This window comes from Rhinatrema bivittatum, chromosome 2 (genome assembly GCF_901001135.1).
Source record: "Rhinatrema bivittatum chromosome 2, aRhiBiv1.1, whole genome shotgun sequence".
Classification (NCBI taxonomy): Eukaryota; Metazoa; Chordata; class Amphibia; order Gymnophiona; family Rhinatrematidae; genus Rhinatrema; species Rhinatrema bivittatum.
Window position 1 is genome coordinate 154,692,908 of NC_042616.1, and position 21,416 is coordinate 154,714,323.

At 40.2% G+C, this 21,416-nt stretch overlaps 1 protein-coding gene across 1 annotated transcript in view; it reads left to right on the forward strand.

Moving 5' to 3' along the window:
• The window catches only part of CUBN (cubilin), a 639,217-nt gene that overhangs the window by 21,052 nt on the left and 596,749 nt on the right, over positions 1–21,416 (forward strand). Inside the window, exons 6-10 of the mRNA XM_029588764.1 lie at positions 4,132–4,235; positions 7,797–7,923; positions 12,345–12,513; positions 14,756–14,887; positions 18,966–19,061. Coding sequence (XP_029444624.1) covers positions 4,132–4,235; positions 7,797–7,923; positions 12,345–12,513; positions 14,756–14,887; positions 18,966–19,061 — 628 coding nt within the window. The remainder of the gene's footprint in view (positions 1–4,131; positions 4,236–7,796; positions 7,924–12,344; positions 12,514–14,755; positions 14,888–18,965; positions 19,062–21,416) is intronic.

The following is a 21,416-nucleotide window of genomic DNA, read 5'->3' on the forward strand; positions in this document are numbered from 1 at the left end:
GAAACATATTTTGAAATATGTATATACAAATGCTAGAAGTCATAAAAATAAAATGGGAGCGTTAGAGTGTATAGCACTGGATGAAAATGTAGATATAATTGGCATCTCCGAGACCTGGTGGAAGGAGGATAACCAATGGGACACTGTGATACCAGGGTACAAATTATATCAAAATGATAGGATGGATCAAATTGGTGGAGGGCTAGCACTATATGTTAAAGAGAGCATTGAGTCAAACAGGATAAAAATTCTGCAGGAAACAAAATACAATGTTGGAACTTTATGGATAGAAATTCTAGGTGAAAAAGGGAATAAAATAGTAATGGGGGTGTATTACCATCCACCCGGCCAGAATGAACTAACAGTCAATGAAATGCTAAAAGAAATTAGGGAAACTAACAAAATCAATCGCACAGTAATCATAGGTGATTTCAATTACTCCAGAATTGAGTGGATGAATGTTAAAGCAGGACATTCTAAAGAAGTAAAGTTCCTAGATGAAATAAATCACTGTTTCACGGAGCAGCTGATACAAGAACCAACAAGAGGGGAAACTATTTTAGACTTAGTCCTTAGTGGAACACAGGATTTGGTATGAGATGTAACAGTGTTGGAGCCATTTGGCAACAGTGATCATTACATTATCAAATTTGATGTACTAACTGGAGGGGGCAGAAAAAGGAAATCTATTACGACAGCATTTAACTTTCAAAAAGGTGATTATAATAAAATGAGGAAAATGATTAGGAAAAAGCTGAAAGGAGCAACTTCAAAGTTTAAGAGTTTAGCTCAGGCATGGATTTTGTTTAAAAATACCATCCTGGAAGCCCTGAAAAGGTGGAAAGAAGGCTAAATGACTACTTGCATGGTTAAAAGGTGAGGTGAAAGAGGCTTTAATATCTAAAAGAACATCTTTCAAGAAATGGAAAAGGGATCCAAATGAAGAAAACAGGATACAGCCTAAGCACTGGCAAATCAGAAGCAAAGCATTGATAAGGAAAGCAAAAAGAGAATTTGAAAAGAACCTTGCCGTGGATGCAGAAACTCATAATAAAATCTTTTTCATGTAAATTTGAGGTAAAAAGCCTGCAAGGGAGTCAGTTGGACCATTAGATGATAAAGGAGTAAAAGGCACACAGGGATGACAAAGCCATAGCTGAGAGACTAAATGAATTCTTTGCATCAGGATTCACTGGGGAAGATGAAAGAGATATACCCATGCCAGAAATGATATTCAAAGGTGATGATTCAGAGGAACTGAAAAAAATCTCAGTGAACCTGGAAGATGGACTAAAGCAAATTGACAAACTAAAGAGTAGCAAATCATCTAGACCAGATGGCATACATCCCAGAATGCTGAAAGAACTGAGAAATGAAATTGCGGATCGGCTATTGGAAATTTGTAAACTCAATAACATCATGTATGGTACCTGAAGACTAGAAGGTTGCCAATGCAACACCAATTTTTAAAAAAGGATCAAGGGGTGATCCTGGAATTATAGACCAGTGAGACTGATGTCTGTACCTGGAAAAATGGTAGAAACTATCATAAAGAACAATATTACTGAACATATAGATAAGCATAGTTTAATGGGACAAAGCCAACATGGATTTAGCCAAGGGAAGTCTTGCCTCACAAATTTGCTACAATTTTTTGAAGGCATAAATAAACATGTGGATAAAGGTGATATAGTGTATCTGGATTTACAGAAAGCATTTGACAAAGTCCCTCATGAGAGACTTCTTAGGAAATTAGAAAGTCATGGGATAAGTGGCAATGTCCTATTGTGGATTATCAACTGGTTAAAAGAAAACAGAGAATAGGGCTAAATGGAAAATTTTCCCAATGGAAAAAGGTGAATAGTGGATGCCCCAGGGATCTGTTCTGGTACCACTGCTTTTTAATATATTTATAAATGACCTGGAAATGGGAACAACAAGTGAGATGACACAAAAGTATTCAAAATTGTTAAATCACAAGAAGATTGTGAAAAATTGCAAGAGGACATTGCAAAACTGGGAGACTGGGCATGCAAATGAAATTTAATGTAGATAAGTGCAAAGTGATGCACTTAGGGAAAAGTAACCCAAATTATAGCTATAAAATGCAAGGTTCCACATTAGGAATCACCACTCAGGAAAAAGATCTAGGTGTCATCGTTGAAAATGTGTTGAAATCTGCTTAGTATGCAGCAGCAGTAGCCAAGAAAGGAAATAGAATGCTAGGCATTATTAGGAAAGGAATGGAGAATAAACCAGATAATATCATCTCTGTATTGCTCGATGGAGCAACACCTTGGCCCAGGCAGTCATATGATAGTTACTTCTCTGTGATAGGTGATGTGCTGCAGGCATAGACAGGTAGGACACAGATTGGATGTTCAAAATAACTTTACTAATTCTTCAACTTAACAAAACATCCAATTAAGTTGTAATGTCTTTTATATTTATTTATTTATTTATTTTATTTAAACATTTTATATACCGGCATTAGTTGTGGACATCATGTCGGTTTACAGTAAACAGGTTAAGATTGGAAAATTACATTTTAAACAGGGAAGTCAAAACTGGGAGAAGGGATAACGACAGGCAGCTGAGAAAAGACAGGATAACAAAACGAGGTTTTGTTATCCTGTCTTTATATAATCTGTGCTTTCATTGGGGTAATTTTCAATTTGAATTTTGTACTTTCTTCCTCTGTGTATTTGTCAACTCAAAACTCTGGGATTTCAACTAGTCACTCCTGTGCTGAGTGTGTAAGTTGCCCCAGACTTGCAGGGAACTCCTAAGTGTTGGGGGATCCACAAGTCATGGAAAAATCCTACCTTAGGTGCAAATGGCCAGCTCTTTCTTCTCCCTAACCTGTGTCCTGTGTCCCGAAAGTGGAGATCCAGTTGGGAGTGTCCAAGAGCTTTTCGTTCTTCTCTCCCAACCTCCTGATGTGATCTTCCTGGGGGAAAGATCAGATGTCTGAGAACAGGAACTTGATGCTGCCTTCCTGGCTCCAATGTGAGGAGGGGTGGAAAAACCTCCTCACCGACCAAAAGGCGATAATACTCTTCAAAGTCCAGAAATCTCCTCTGAGGTGATTGCTGTCACTGCTGCCTCTCCAAGGGAGGGGATGAGACTAACAAGTCTTCAGTCCCCAGCCTCTGGGTATGGGGCTTGTCCCTCACCAAAGGATCCAGGGTTTCAACCCAGTCCAAAAACTTCTAAATAGTTAAAAGTTCAACCAAGTCTCTCTTCCAAAAGTGAGGCAGACCCTCTCAGGCAGGGAGTGCACTCATAAGGATTCTCCTCTTAAAGAAAGCACCATGTTAAAGTAGACCTAACTCAGCCAGGGAGAAAACGAAACAGCTCCTCAATCCTTGAGAGCTCAACTCAAAATATCACACTGACTAAGCCACCAGCCCCGCACCCCAACTCAAAGTGGACTAAGGAGCTACCACTCACAGCCAGCCTCAACGGGAGATGCATAGGAATGGTATTTATTCCCCATTAAGCTGTTAATTATTAGGGCATGGATCTAGGGCCATCTAGTGGGTGACCGGGGGGGGGGGGGGGTGGGTGTCACACCTATGTGTGTGTGTGTGTATATATTGGAGATTACTTTCCCGGTATTTTAGTCCAGAATCCAGATGTTCCTTGTAGCAGTGGAGCTTCACCTTCCAGCTCCACAGTGCAGCCCTCAGCCGTTAAGTTACCAGAGCACTGGACCTGTCCCAGCAACCCCTTTCTGAAACCCTGAGGATCAATCTGGCTCCTTAGAGGTGGAACTGCATTCCAGGCTAAGAGTGGTCTGAAGCTCTGTGGCCTCATAAGCAGGGAAGACGTTTCTAACTGGGCAGACCACAATTCAGAGCCTGGCAAACACTCCTTTTTCTGCCCTGTCACTTGTGCAGCTACTTCTATTTCATATTTTCTGCTGCCTGCCCTGAGCAGTCTTGGAAGGATGGGATAAATATTGAAATAAATAAATGTTAGGGTGCTTAGTCCATGGGAATTTGCTAACAAATTTGCGAGTACATAGGCCTCACAGTTTGTTTACCTTTTAAAATGTTTTGAAAGTGACTTTAAATTGCTTTATTACACTATTTGTAAATGAATGTAATTTTTCTATTTTTAACTCAGGGTCCATTCTGTTCAGTGGATGTCAATGAATGCCAAATTTATGCTTATATGCCATTAGGCTGCCAGAATGGAGCAACGTGTATGAATACACCAGGCAGTTATAGGTAAAGTTCTACACATGTAAAGCACAATTTTCAAAAGTATTTACCTGGGTAAATAGATATTCACCCAGGGAGATTTCCCTGATCAAAAAGTGTTTCCCTCACTCTCACTATAACTAAACGTATATGCATAATTTCACGGCTTGCAGACTTTTAGGAAGGTTAACAAGAGGCTTACTTAGGGGGTCTGTAGTGTTTAGTTCGGGGGAGAAAAACAGTGTACACACATTTGCAAGTCCTATGTCTTATAGAAGGCAATATACATTTGCAGATGATACAAAATTATTTAGAGTAGTTAAATCACAAGCAGACTGTGATACATTACAGGAGGACCTTGCAAGACTGGAAGATTGGGCATCCAAATGGCAGATGAAATTTAATGGGGACAAGTGCAAGGTGTTGCATATAGGGAAAAATAACCCTTGCTGTAGTTACATGATGTTAGGTTCCATATTAGGAGCTACCACTCAGGAAAAACCCCCTTGTGACAGGGGTTCAGGGGACTTTTGCATTTTTAGTCCCTTCCTAGTTACTTGGTCATTCTCCTATTTTGGGATTGGTCCTTCTCCCCTACAACTCCCAAAAACTCCCTCTCTCAAAACTATGAACATCCAAACAAGTGAGTGAGCAGTTCCAGTTCTGTTCTGCTCACTCACTTGTTTGGATGTTCATAGTTTTGAGAGAGGGAGTTTTTGGGAGTTGTCCTTGTAGGCTTCACAGTCTACAAGAAGGGACCCGTCAAGGACAGTATCTTCAGGAGCCTTCACGGATCCAACTTTGCTGCCTTGACAGAAGAAGAAGTGTACTTTCTTGGTTGAGCGAGATGGGTTAATTTTTGGGAGAATTTTTGACCAGCTCCCATCAGTAAGGCAACCCCCTCCCCCCTGCTTTATGAGACTGGATTGCAGCTATCTGACCTATGGCCAATTAACAGTGGGACTAAATAATTGGGATTTTGTAAGTTGAAACAACCAAATGTTTGAGAGAGAGTTTTTTCATGGTTTCTTCTTCTCTCTCTCAGCCCATGCCAATTGAGGAGGAGGATTTCCTTATCCTCTATAGGGCTTCAGAGTCAAAGGGAAGAGTAGAAAGGAGAAGGATAATCCGCTACACTTGGGGATTATAATTTTTCAGGTATAACTAATCTTATTTAGAATAAAAAAGAATGATAAAAAAAACCTTTTTGAAAAATGGACCATGTAGGGTGATTACTTGAAGTTGGGGAAATATTTTGCATTCTGTTTTCATTGTATTAACTGATGTGACTCACTTTTATATGAAAACAAAAACTATGAAACTAAAAATAAAGCTAAATCAGATAAGTCATCTGAAGGGGGAGGAGTAAAAATGGTAGCAGGAATTGCAGCTGTGGTTTTCCTCAGGTTTTGTTCTAGATGATTTTTCTCTTTTTCTGAGTCATTATGCCTCCTAAAAGAAAGGGAAATCTGTGGGTTTACTCCTCTGAGTCACCACCATTCCCTTCAGGACAGCTTCAGCTGAATGGCTTTGACTTCAATTATTTGAATGGAAGTTAGCTACAACTCAATCACATCCCAATGCTCCCAGGGCCTCGACTTAAAGGGACCACTCGGCCATGACTCACTCCCACCAAAAGTAGCAAAAAAATCCCCCCAGGAGTCTTCATAGACCCTCTGACTCCTACCCCAGTCACCTCTGGAGATGGCCATAGATAAACATAAAAAAAAGTTTTAAAGTTGGCACCAGGCCCCTCTCCAATTCCCTTTCAGTAAAAATTAAGGCCTCTGAAGGCCCGATCTCCCCACCCTCTGGGTCTCCAAAGTACTTACAAATTATGCCCTGGTGGTCTAGTTGGGCCCAGAGAGTTCAACAGGCTCTGGGTCCGATAGTGGTCATTTTTCAATGGCATCTGTTGGACCCTATCAAGTGATGGGGCAAAGGGCTGGCAGGGGGCATTTTGAAAAATGACCACTGCCAGGCCTGGAACCTAGGGCGGGGGGGGGGGGGGGGGTGCTGTAGGCCCACATTAGAGCATCAGGGTATAAATTGAAAGTACTGTGGGGTATTGAGGGTGGGCTAGGGCAGGGGATTGGGCCTTTGGAGATCTTACATTTTAATGAAAAAGGAGAGGTTGCAGGGTTGGGGGCAGTGCCTGGTGCCAACTTTGAAACTAAAATTTTTTTTAAACAGTCAGGAAGGTGATTGTGGTTTGTGGAGACCCCTGGGGATTTTTTGCTACTTTTTGGGAATGATTTGGGGCTGAGCAACTCTTTTAATCCATGGTGGCCCCACAGTCCTGGAGCCACCATTGTGCAAGATTTTTTTTTGCTATTTATTTAATGCCACCTTATTTTACAATGGGAGCCATAGAGTGGCAGGGCCAATTACCACAGCATTATGACTCCCTTGATATTTTTTCCTGGGGAAAAATACCGCAGCTTGTTGAATGAACCACATAATTTGTATCTGAGTCAATGGAGGCTGACGTGACCTGGTGACAAGGAATGTCAATGGGATTTGAACTTCCCTGGTTCATTGGTGCAAAAGCCACAGGTTAAAAGTAAACGTGGACTTTGCCCCAGAGTGACAATTTGAAAATTGCAACCAGGGTCGTTAACTTTCAAATGGGTGCGCGGGCTCGCATGTACACGTGTGCATTGGCACATGCCTAGAGATGCGGCAGTTTTATAAAATATGCGTGCACATACACACGTGTGTATGTTCTCAAATAGCCTAGTATGTAGGCACCCAATTTTGCAAGTGGGTGCCCACAGCTGCACAAAGTCAGGTTTGAGCTGTGCAAGTGGGGGAATTTTATAACATGTGTTCATCCACGCCATGACCAGTTTCATCAGTTCGTCTACCAGTTTGCCCTGTCTAGGGCTAGGTCCTCCAAACCCCCCCTGGATCTTTAGCCTGCACTCCCCCCAGTTGCCCCAGACCCTTCATACATGCCTTTTTTCTTTTTAAAACTTGCATCGTCTCCATAGCAGAAGTAAAGTTAGACTGCACTGGACCTTGGCGCGTGCCCAGGCATGCAGGTACTTGTGCACATATCTCTTGACCCCGTCCCAGAACGCTCACGCCCTGCCCACACCACGCACCTTTTTTGTTCGAAGTGAGTGAAATATTCACGTATCACACATGTAGGCAGCTTTGACAATCAGGTGGATGTGCGCAGATCTCCTGATTTTGGAGCTCGCCTGGCATTTAAAATTCACCTTTAAACGTCCACGTGGTGTTCTTTGGTGGTAGTGGTAGTGTATGTTTAGTATTTAGAGCAGTGAAATCTGAGCTCCTTCAGGTTTTGACCCTCTCTTATTTAGTGACGTCAAGGAAATCACTCAGTTCCTCTGTGCTCAAACTTTCTGACTTTTCCCCTTTTTATTCTTTCTTCACTTCGATTTCGGACGTTTTGATAAACATCATTTGCTGCTCTTTTCAAGTGTACAGTTCCGTATATATTGATAGTGTCTTGGAATTACTATCTAATTTGGCTTGTTTGGAAACCAAATGTACTTTTCCCGTGATGTCTATAAAGAGCAGCCACAAAATCAAGTCATCGTTCTGTATTGTAATCCTCAGTTGCAGCTGCGCTCCAGAGTGGTATGGACCCCACTGTACCTCAAAATATGATGACTGCCAGGGAGGCTCTCAGAGCCTCTGTGAACATGGCATCTGCATAGATTCTGCCAGAGTACAACCAGGACAAGTAAGTCTGAATGCAATTAAAGTGGGCTTTGTTGCACAATATACGTTGTAAGCACTATAATATAAATTAGTCTTCTGTCTTCAACTAATCAAATAGAACTATTAACTGGTGGCTTCGCTTGTGCTTGTGATAATCAAACTGAGATAAACTAAAGGTGGTGAGTGCATGGATCTCAGATAATGGATCTCAGATAATTAATGTTCTCATTAACCACTGGCAATGTGACTACAATGTTTTGGTAACTGCTAATCAGTTATTTCTTTGGAGTGAGAACAAATAGGGAAACCAAGCACCTGACACAGTATCTTAGGACATGTCAGAGAATTTCAGTTTATTGCCTGCCCATGTTTCCTGTGTCTATCATCTAAGCTAAAATTCAGCCAAAATCAATAACCCCATCCTTTTTCCCATTCAAAGCTGAATAGTTTTTTCATAGCACAAATTAAAAACTAGCTCTGTTAACATTTACAAGTGGTTAATCAGTTCATATACATTTCTTTACCGTCCAATATGGAATGGCACAAACCCTTGAAAATAGAGCAGTTTAACATAATTTAAAATAGGGCGTCATTTAAATATCAGCACTTTGAAATAATGAAATGCAGACATTAAGCAGAGCTGGCTCAACTCAAAGGCATTGGTCAGGACTGCAAGTTTTGTTTTTCAGGGGCAAGATGTATCAAGGGGAATTGTCAAACAGCTTGCATAGGCTAACGTGTGGGGGTACCCTTTACCCGCTGACTATAGACAGAATTTTCAAAGTGCATTTATGCACAAAAATCCTGTTTGAAAATTCACAGGTGCGCATGTAACCAGGGGAGCGGGTGTAACTCTGTGTGTGCATATTTCTCTACGTACATTCGAAAAATTTCATCTGGCGCATAAGTTCTGTTCCCTCTCCAACTCTGCCTCCCCCCCTCGCTGTGTAGTGTGCGTAAAAGTACATGCAAATTGCAAAATGGCTTTTGTGCATACTTTTGCATGCACTATCCCCTGGGTCATTTTAAAAAGTAATTTACATGCATAAAACTGGGGTTTATCAAATCATTTTGAAAATGACCCCATCAAATCAAGACAGCGCACAGGGAGGCATGAATGAGCAACCTAAAACTTCCTTGTTCAATTTTGGTCCAGCAGTTTCCTCCTGTTCTTTCGGGCTCTCGGCTCAGTTAAAACCAATCTCTATTTAGCTACGGGACATGAGCCATCCTAACTTCCAAGATTTTCCCCTCCTCCAAAATGTCCCAGACAGCACATCACCAATTCTCAGCGAGGAGCCCCAAACTGCAGCTCCCTCCAGAACCTGGCTAGTGTGGACCCTGAGTCTAGCCACTAGGCGACACTATTGCATGATGTCTAAGACCTCCCCCCTCTCCCAGGAGCTGTGAGAGCTGCCTCTGCAGCATCTCCAGCCCCCAGCCGGCCCAAGGAGCAGAAGCCTTGCCCAGGAATTCAACCCGGGTCTTCCATGGGGCAGCATGCAGCAGTTGACACCCCGGTGCTCTTGTTATCACAAAGTGACTTTCCTCACTAAAGCTGGGAACTGTATGTATTTTCAACAGGGCACCAAAAATAGGAATCCAATCACAGGAAATGTTTCACAGCTGTGTGTTCAAATATGTAAATTAGCATGCAAATGGCGATAATGAGCTATTTGGACATTATCCTCCTAGGCACTAAATCATGGTCAAGAACTGTAACGACAGAGGGAGGCTGGCATTATGCACTCACCATGCCTGCATGGTTTAATTTTTTTTAAATTTAACCCCATCTTGCATTTCAGTGGCAGGAAACAGGAAGCAGTGGGGAAAGACTGTTTCCTGTATCTTTCAAGTATGCATTAATCTTTTTCTTTCTGTTTTAGTCCTTTCCCTCCATATCTTGACCTGAGACTTTAAGCTGGTTAGCATGGGGCGAGGGTTGACAGCAGGGGCGGATTGAGGGAAAATAGTGGCCCGGGGGATTTTTCTCCATACTGGCCCATGGGTACCTAATTACATATACAATATAATTTACATGTATTTATTTATTTATTTATTTTTGGTTTTTATATACCGGAAGTTCCTGTATACAAAACATATCACTCCGGTTCACATTTAACAAAGATAACTATCGCCGGGGAGGCGGTTTACATGGAACATATCGAATATAATGAACGGATAATAATCAAAGTACAATCTATTATGAAACCACTAAGATCAACTTAGAAAACAACTTGAAACATATAACTGACACAATATGAACATTACAATATTGCTGTAAGACAAGGCTGGATGTTTGTTCTTCTTGCTTTTAGCTCTCTGGGAAAGCTTGATGGAAAAGCCAAGTCTTGAGTTTCACTTTGAAAGTAGTATGGCACGGTTCAAGGCGGAGGTCCGGTGGTAGTGAGTTCCAGAGAGACGGGCCCGCTGTGGATAGAGCGCGTTTCCTCAGGGTAGATTTTGCTGGTTGGGTGATCATTCTGTTATATATATATATAAATTATATATTTACATATATATGTAAATATATAATTTACATATATATGTACACACCCCTATATTTCAGCATGGTCCTCCCGTATCAACACAGTACTATTTGCCAAAACTCAAAGAATAACAACCCCACCTATGAAAAAGAATACCACAAATATTACACCAGAATCTAAAATATCAATACACGTCCTTTCAGGAAAACAGAACAGGCCAGGCTACTACAGATCCCTACAGAGAAACCACATGCTAAAAGAATGCTTCATCTCAGTCTTTGCATGCAGAACACAAACTCTCACCAAATACAGAATAAAGCCACATAAAGTATAAATACAAATGCGCATACAAAACCTAAACTGTAAAACGTATCACGCCAGACTCTATACAGTGCAACAATGGAAAAACAAAATGTCACCATTCTTCATGAAACAATCAATAAAATCAAGATATATAACTCATGAATCATAATTATAAAATCATACCAATAAAATAATTTCAAAACAGCTGATGAATAGAATATCCAATAATTAGACTCAAGCAAATTTTGAAACCTTTACCAAACACCAATAAAATATTTAAACAACAGACATCACATACTACCCAATAATTAAAATGGTAGTCAGTAAAGAAAAATGAACTTAAAAAGCCACCTTTACTTACCCTCTCCAGCAGTTCTCCTACTTCTTTCCGTTGCAGGCCACACCAGAAGCAGCAGTAGCTGCTGAAGCTGTCCTCATGGTCCTCTTCCTTAGGGACCAAAACCAGTCTCTTCTCTCTCTCTCTCACACACTCACACACACACACACACACACACACAGAAGCACTCTGCCGATCTAAGGCCCCCAGCTGAACAGCTGGTCTCCGGCGGCAGCTAGCAGCATCGGTGTTCACTTCTTTGGCCCCCGCTGGCGCCCATATTCATTTTTTCTCCCCTGCCGGCCATGATTTTTATTTCTTCGGCCCCCGCTGCTTGGTCTCCAGCGGGGGCTGGCTGGGCGGCGCCCATCTTCATTTTTTCGGCCCTCACAGGCTTGGTCTCCCATGGGGGCTGTCTGGGAGGCACCGGGCCGACCCATCTTCTTTTCTTCGGCCTCTGTCGGCCTCGATTTTAATTTCTCCGGCAGGGGCTGGCTGGGTACAGCTACCACCTGTGTCGGCCCTGCTTCGAGTGGGGGGGGGGTACTATACTATTAGCCACGTTGTCAAGACCACGTAACCAGCTAGACTGGCCCACCGGGGGAAGCCCTATCCCCCGATAGGTCAATCCGCCCCTGGTTGACAGTTTCCAGTGGTAATAGTGTTACCATGCATATGGGCAAAGTACCCATTACCTCAGGACAAAAACGTTCAGTTCTAATTTGCAGAAAATGTTGTTAGTGTATTTTGTATTAACACATGATTTATTTTGGGTTAGTATACAGGCGCCTAAGCAATATATTTTCATATATTAAACATAAGCACTAACTTTTGGGATAATTTAAACCCTCTAGTTGTATTTATTTTAATAGGATATTTACTGGTCTTCTTTAACCCTTTCTGTGCAGATTTGGTTGAACTCTGATTAGTTACATTTCCTGACTGCTGTTCTGTCCATGGCATATTTATGGTAAATTACAGAGTTCATTTCCTTGGTGATGCTGTGTTTTGTTATTGATATGCCCAAAATATTTAGGGGAAAAATAATTGCAGTATAAAGTATGCTCAATTGATTCAGAGTGCACAATACTAAAGGGTGCAGAATTAAATATCATAAAATCTTTAATGTTTTTATGTTGACTGGATTAATTAGGCCAGTTCCTCTTCCCTCTTCCCTTTTTTCTTTTTTAATATTCTGCTTTTGGGCACTTCAAAGCAGATTGCATTCAGGTATTGTAACTATCATTATAATTATTTCTTTTGTAATTAATTCCTTTCTTGTCCTCATCCATAATGTCCTGTTTATTTTGCCAGCCTAAGTACAGCTGTCTTTGTGATGCTGGATGGATGTCACCTCCCGGCACTTCCGTTTGCACTGCTGACATAGATGAATGCAGCAGTCCTGACCGGCCCTGTTCACAGAACCCTCCTGTACAGTGTTACAACACTCAAGGCTCTTATTATTGTGGACCGTGTCCAACAGGTAACTCTTCTCCATAATTCCAGCAAAAGCTACACCCAAGGTGATCTCTCCACACCATATTCTCATGTCGGGCCAAATGCAGTCTGGGAGTTTACCGTGTTTTGGGACTATACTAAGGCTTTTCTCTCATTCTGTGTCGATGGGAAAAAGTCCTTGATGAATCAAACTCTTGGCATCTGTGGGAAAACCACTTAGTACAGCCGGCCTATAGTCTGAACAGGCATTTTAATGTGACTTATGTGAAAGCAGCAGTAATAACACAATTCTGCAAAATATCAGCCCATGACAGCAATGCAAGGTTTGAGTATTGAGTGGTGTCTGTAAGAGAAACATGGGTAGATTTGGAGTCCTGTGAATACTGTCCCTTCATAGAAAGATTTTTATATTCTGCTTTTCCAGCAATAGATTAAAATGAATTAACATTATTCAGCATATAAAATCTAAAACATGTAAAACAATACCTGATCAACATATATACAGAGCAAATAGATAGAACATTAGTTAGCAAAACACAATTAATCAATATAAAAGGGAGTATAGAACAAAATGAAAACTAAAATAAATCATATGGAAAGTAAAGAATTTGTAGATATGAAAAAGTATTTTAACACATGCTGGGTTAACATATCAGCAGTTCCTCCTACATTTTGGCTTATAAGTAATTTGTGACCTTTTTTCCTTGCTGTAATAAGTGGTTTTGTAAGAGTATTTGCTTGCTGGGGAGTTTCCCCCCATTAATTCCTATGGAGCTAAGGTGAATAAGTGTTTGAAAGAGTATTCGAATAAGAATTGAAATGTTGACATCCATTTTTGTTCTCGTATCCTTAATTTTCACTGATATTGTGGCTCACATACCCTCAGTACATTTGCTCCACCATTTTAGGGAACCAATTTCATCAAAGAGGTCTAGTTTCAGTAAGCCACTGAGCGAGTAAGTTATCCAGATATTAAGCAGAGCTTACTAAATAAGTTTTCTGTTGAATATCTGGGTATAATTATCCAGAGAAAATTATCCAGATAAGTTTAGGACAACTATTTGTATGGACCAACTTGTCTATACAAATTTAAACAGATATTGCTCAATATGGGGTTTTCTGGCTATAATATTTTAACCCACCATCACCACGCCTCCAGCCCTAACCCCCTTTTGTCCTGGTAAAATTATCTACTAGTAAAATGTATGGTCAAAATTACCCAGATAAAACAGGTTGTATTTTTAAATGAAGATTTATGTGGGTACAAGATAATTTTAGTCACATAAATATTTTGAATATTAATATCAGAGTGACAGATAAGGGAAAATGAGGTTCATACATTTGATAATAAAGCTAATAATATGTTCCATGCCTCAGAGTCTGAAAAAATCCAAATACCTAATAATGGGGGCAACATTCAAAGCCATTCATGTGCATAAAGCTGGGTTTTATGAACATAAATGGCTCTACTGAAATAGACCTAGGCTCAATTTGTGTAGAAGTGCACATGTAAATTTGTTTCTCACATACTTTTCTATGAACTGCAGAGCGGCATTCTGGAGCAGAGCTGTGATTTTCATGCATACTTTTCTATTTTAAAAAAAGCATGCTTATGAGTTATATTGCACAAGTCATACTTGCTGCAGAGCAGGTTAACTTTCTGTGATAAAATGTACGTGAATATTGGGCCAATTACCGAGTATTTTCAAAATGAACTTTGTGTAAGTTTGCGTTGAAAATACATGGTGAAGCCTGCATGCCCCATGTACCTATGCAGACTTTATTGCTATCTGGGCTGTTTGAAAATTACTTTCCCTTATCCAAATTGGTGAATTTAATTAACATATTTGCCCTTCTGCCCCAAGGATCAGTTCACCTCAACCTCCTTTGTGACCTCAGATGGGTGGATGGAGGCCTATGTTTGCTTGAACTACAGCACGAGTTATATTAAAAAAGATTTGTTAGCACTGATGATTTGTAATACACCAAAGTTGGATAAACCTATATTCCAATTTTGTAATAGGTTACAATGCTATTGAATCCACATTTTTTACTTAATACTAGTGCACATAAATAATTTAGTTTATTCTGTTTTGTCATTACATTAGTATTATTATTGATAGGAATCTTATTGATTTTGTTATTAGCAGTAATGGTTTGCAGTCTTGTTTTTCACACATGGGACATGCTGGAGTACATATATAAATTACTCAAATAAAGTAAAAACAAGAATTCCACCATCTCCTGTTTTGTCATGTCTCTTCTAGGCTGGCAAGGAAATGGCTACAGCTGCCAGGATATCAACGAATGTGAGACTAACAATGGAGGCTGTTCTGAGGCTCCCCAGGTTCAGTGCATGAATACAATGGGATCTTATCACTGTGGCCCTTGCCCACCAGGTAGAACAGTGGATTCAATTTATGTTGACATATGTAGATGTGTTGCCAAAGTAGACCGTCTCCAATATAGAAAAAGAACTAAACTTAGCAATGTTGTACCTAGATATAATTAAATAACTACTAAGCCAAATGGAACTGGTAATTAATATTGGAAAAACAGAATTCATACACCTTGAACGAAAAACCACTGAATTAATACAGAATCCCATCAAAATAAATCCCATCAAAATAAAAAAGGATCAGATATTGGAACTGAATGAAAAAGCCAGAAACCTAGGTGTAATAATTGACAATGAACTCAATCTTAAGCAACACATATCAGTGAAAGTTAGGGAAGGTTACGCCAAACTAATGGTCCTTAGAAGGCTAAAACCCCTATTAACCCAAGCGTACTTTCGAACTGTTCTACAAGCACTTTTATTCGCTAGCACAGACTATTGTAACACACTCTTCCTTGGATTACCATATACAACACTAAGACCACTACAAATCTTACAGAACTCTGCAGCCAGAATTCTAACTGGAAAAAGCAGAAGAGATCACATCACTCAAACACTCACCGAACTACACTGGCTGCCAATTGAACAAAGAGTACAATTTAAAACACTATGCACAATCCACAAACTAATCTATGAGGAAAATACTGATTGGCTAAACACTGCACTACGACTACATGTCCCCCAGAGAAATCTAAGATCAGCCAATAAAGCTCTACTAACCATATCATCTGTAAAGACAGCTAAACTGACACAAGTAAGAGAGAGAGCACTATCCCTAGCCGGTCCAATATTATGGAACACACTACCACTCGAAATTAGATTAATGAGAGATTTAAAACTCTTCAAAAAAGGTTTAAAAACATGGCTATTCAAAAAAGCTTTTCACAGTGAGAGTGGGGAATAAGGAATACTAACGGAAAAGAAAAAGAACTCCTACACACAGTAAAAAGTCACCAAATAGCAGATATCCTACCATTATTATTTTTCTCTCATACCTAAATATTAATTTAAGAGTGTACAATATATCTCATATATGGCTATCCTATTAGTCATATAAATGGAATTTCCAACCCACAATCCAGATAGCGTATATTATTTGAATTATATAACCGAAAATCTATTGGCACCTTCTAGCTAATTTATAATCCTAACCAGACTTATTTCTGTGCCTATCTGTAAACCGTTGTGATGGTATACCACTAAACGACGGTATAGAAACGTTTTTAAATAAATAAAATAAATAAAATTATGCTCCCTCCATTCAATTAACATTGAAAAGCCAAGCATTTTGCATGCCATAAATGGTTTTGAAAAGAGTAATTTAGACAAGCTAGCACTAGTCTGAAAAAACTTGAAATGATGATATTGCAGGGGTCAAACAATCTTCCAGTTCCATCCTCATTCTCTTATGAGAATATTGAGATCATTGTAGTTACACAGAGAAAGAATATAGGTTAGTGGTTCCCAAACCTGTCCTGGAGGACCCCCAGCTAGTCAGGTTTTAGGGATATCTACAATGAATATGCATGACATAAAATTTGCATTCTATGGAGGCAGTGCATGTAAATTCAGCCCATGCATATTCATTGTGGATATCCTATAAAGCTTGCTAGCTGGGGCTCCCCCAGGAGATGGTTAGGAACCAGATTAGAGCAATGGTGAAGGCCGACTTCTTCAAACTGAGACTATTGAGACCACTAAAGCCATTGTTTAAGTATTATGAATTTTGCTCTGTAGTACAAGCCTTAATTTTACCCAGCTTGGACTATTGCACTTCATTGCTGGTAGGCATACCTTCAACTGCTTTATGAGCTCTCCAGATACTTTATAACTCATCTGATCGCTTGATTTCCAGACAAGGTAAAAGAGTACATATTATTCCAGTACTGAAGGACTTGGATTGGTTGCATGTAGAGTGGTGGGTGAAATTTAAGATATGTTTGTTCACAAAATGTATAGGGCCTGATTTTAAAAAGCATTTACACACTTAAAATTGGGTTTTACACATGTAAATGTACTTTATCGGTGTCAGCGTGCTTTCAAAAATTACTACAATATATGTCATTAAATTGTCCATAGGATATTCAAGTGTAAGGGCACTTTACACCAGTAAATGGCTTTTTAAAATTGCTACAATAGTCTGTTATATTTGCTTGTGAAACTCCTTTTAAAATTACCTCCTTAGTGAGGACTTATTCCCATGGATGAAATTAATGCTATGCATTTATAACCCTACATGAGTCTTAAGATCTTTACAAAAGGGGCTCTTGATGTCCCTATGGTCGGACTGTCATGTCTTTGAAAGACCTGTGAAAGGACCATTTGACTGGCTGGACCAATTCTTTGGAACTTGCTGCCTGAAGGGATTCATCTTATTACTTATACCAAGACTTCTAAGAAAATATTGAAGACATATTTTTATTTCAGCAGGATTTTGTAGAATGATACTGGTTAACTGATGGGCTGTTATTTTGTGGGCCATTTCAGTTCTGATTTTTGTCTTAGGTTATTATGAATGCTTTATTGTTGTAAGATACCCAGAGCAGTGGATGTAGGCGGCTTATACGTTTTCAAAATAAAATAAAATAAAGTCTCAGGTATGATAATGTAGAGGGAAATTTAGAAAAGAAAAATCTATAAATCAGGTGGAATGAGAGATAAATATAGATATATATTAGCTGGAATAATATAATTTAAGTAGTGTGTAACATATATTTCTATATCATTTTTTCAACTACCAGTAAGGATATTCCTAAAGTCCATGAGGTAAATATTCAACTATACTTAGTCAGCTATGCAGTTCTGTCTAAATTTTCAGCCAGGCTCAACAACTGCTACTTAGCCAGCTGTTTGTCTGGCTAAACAGTAATATGGATAAGTGAGGGGAGAGATGGGGATCATTCCCAAGCAGAGCCATTTATCTGGTTAATTTACTGGGCGATGCATCAAGCCGCATTATATAGCATATATCACGCGATATCGCTGAGATAGAACACTATCGAGGCAATATCGAGCGATATATATGATATCTTGCATCTCCCCACCCAGATACCCTCCCCTATTACAATCATCTTCTGGGGCAAGGACAGATCAGCGCCATTTTGGAAAATGTTGCCAACTGGGTCATTTGTGAGAGTGCACCCGGCCCCTGCACTGGATCATTTTTCAGGGGGGATGCAGGAAGGGGGTCTGGGTGGGGGTTGAGAAGGAAGGGGATAGGCCAGGACCCTTTTCTTAACTTTTTGGGGGGATCTCTGTCACTTGGGGGTTGAGGGTGAAGGTATGGCAGCGGGGGAGATCTCTGTCACTTGGGGGCTGGCGGGTATGGCAGGGAAGGATCTCTGTCACTTGGGGGGGGGGGGGGGGGGGGAGGTATGGCAGCAGGGAAACGGGGCCACATTTTCTGTTTTAGCTTTGTGGAGGAAGAGGGGGCAGGAGCCATTGCTGTGCAGTTCTTTCTTTTTTTTTTAATTATCAGTTTGGGGGAGTCAAGGCTGTCTTGACTGGTATCCCCATGTTGAGACTGCGGTCAGCACTGACACACTCTACTTCCCTGTTTGCACTTGACTTTTTTTTATTGGGCCAGTAGCCCTTTAAGTCGATGGCGGTCCGGTGATTTGGGGCTGCCATTGAATTAAAGCGCCACTCACCGCATTCTTTTGTCCCATGGTATTTGGCCATGAATGCATACAACCACAATGCTTTTTCAAGGAAGGAGCCCCACTATTGCAGCGACATCCCTCTCACAAAAAAAACACATCGTAGCTCAGAGCATTCAGGGGTTAGTTAGCTGGTTAAGTCTATGACAGCAATTTGGCTGTGGCATAGTTAGCCAGATAAAATTATCTGGCTATTAGATAGCTAAGTATATTCAGTAATGTGGCTAAGTTAGCTGGATAGTGGCTGAATATTGGCCTCCATATACTTGCAAATTAGTAGTAGGTAGTTTTATAAAATGCTGATCATAGAACCCCATTTTCAAAAGCTGGCATTACACTTATAAATAATCTGAGCATCTGCCTCTCTTTCACTAAATCAATTTAAGTTCGTTACATGAGAAATTTATTTTTATTCATTAGGTTATCAAGGAGATGGACGAAGGTGCACACAGGTTGATGTTTGTTCGGTAAATAATGGAGGCTGTCATCCATTGGCTTCCTGTGCTCCAAACTCAGGTAATGGAGTTCACCTTCTGTTATCATTTTCCTTTGCTCTTGATCTAGAATCTTTAACGAAGAGTAAGGGTCAGATTTAAGTATCAGGTAAATGAAAATCACAGAGTACCCCCTACCAAATTTCAGGCATGACGAATTGTGTATTTGCCCTAAATGTAAGGTTTATACAAAAAAATGAATATTATTTTTCATCACTATGCAAAAAAACAAACAATAAATAAACAAAGTCTGAAAATATCACACAAATCATTTAGCTTTTGCAATTTTGAATAGTGTAAATTTTACATAAGGCATAAATTTGGTGCTAGGCAAAATCTTTTGCACATAATTACCGGTGCTAAAACATATGCAGGGCTAGCTCAAGGCAATCTGCTGCCTGAGGAGAGGGATGAGATGGTACCCCATACCCCCGAGGCACGGTACAGGTCAAATGATTGAGAAGGCTATGGAGGGAGGCGTCCCTTTGTCTCTAGCCCTTTTGGGGATTTGAAATGCTGCAGAAGAAGGGGGAAAGCAGGGATCAGATTTCCCTGCCACACTCCCAGGAATCCTACCACCTGCCCTCCACGTTTGCATAGCCTTTGCCAAGAGGTGGGAGAATTAGGAGATGGGTAGCTAGTGGCAATATGTGTATGGTAGACTCTCTTTAGGTCTGTGCAGGGGTATTAGGTGCCTCAGACAAATTTTACAGTCTAGCGCTCCCGCTTTCCCAGTCCTCACTATACGCAATTAAAAATTGTGTATTTAAAATAACTGATTTTACATGAAAAAGGACAGTCATAGTCTTCTGAGATAAAAATATCATTTTTACATGCACTACTATGGTGCCAGTCAGAAAACCCTGACGGTATTAGGCCATATGGGTTCCATGCGTTTGTATTTAAAGTGCATTTGATGATGACTTTGGCCCTCATAAAGCCATGAGTAAACTGAATGATAATTATATTATAGTGAACCTCCCATACCAAAACAGCACTAAATGCCAGCACTCAAACAGTACAGTAACAACTCTCCTATGAAAACACAACACTGCAAATATTACACCAGGCCCTAAAACAGAACAAGCCCATCTGCAATAGATCCCTACACAGAAACTGCATGCCAGCAGAATTCATCACCTTGGAGACACATGCAGGACACAGACTGACCCTCAGAAAATATAGAATAATGTGACCATAAAGTATAAACAGGAATGGGCAGACAAAAACCTGAAATAGAAACGGCAAGATGCCAGACTCTTTACAGTGCAACAATGGAGAAACAAAAACACCATAATTCCTCATAAAATAATAATAAAATACAAAATATATACACATCAATCATAATGGTAAAACTATACTAATATAGAAAGAATAAGTATTTTGAAACATCTGCTGAACAGATCATTCAATAATTAAACACAAGAAAAATTTTAAAATAACACCCAACAATTAAAACTAAGAAGAATAAAAATATTTCCCACTCTCTAAACCTAAGGTATTTTGATTTCCAGTCATCCTGAGATTGTCCTGGTTTGGGGGAGGGGGGCCACACAAACTTTATCCTTTCTGTCATACACACACACACACACACACTCTTACACACTCCCTCTTTCATATACGCACCCATGCTTTCACACGTACACAAGCTCTGTCCCTCACCCATGCACACCCTATCTCTCACATACACTCATATTCACATATGCACATAGGCTCTCAAACACACCCTCACATATACACACAGACTCTCTCACATACACATTCATGCATGCAAACACTCCCTCACACATACACACACACACACACACACATACACACACACACACGCTCTCTCACACACCCTGTTCAATCAACTTAACAGAGTGTGGGTCTGAAGCAAAACCCAAATAGCAGTGATGAGCTGGCAGGCAGCCACCTAGCACCAATTAGAAGATGAACAAAGTACCATTGACTCCAGGCTTAGAAGCTGCCTGGTATTGACCGAAAACTAACTAGTCACAATAGCATGAAAACAATTCTTGCTATACTGTCATGTACATCAGAAATCTAGGTTGAAGCATGAAAAGGATAGATCCCCAATAAAAATACTATTACAGCGAAACTGGAGAGAGAATATTTCACAGAATTGCATGTAAATCCTGTTTGCTCTGCAGGGGCTTGAGATGAAACTCCTTTATTAAATTAGGTTATAGATCGCTTTTGGCAAAACAGGTTCAATCCAAAGCAGTTTACATCAAGCAATTAATACAATATGTAACCCCTGGGCAGGACGGATCCATTACTTGGCACCCAGGGGCACACAGAAAGAAAATTAGAGACAGACCCTTTCTGCATAACTCCTCTCAGTCTCCATTCATTTCCTCTCCCTACCGGATAG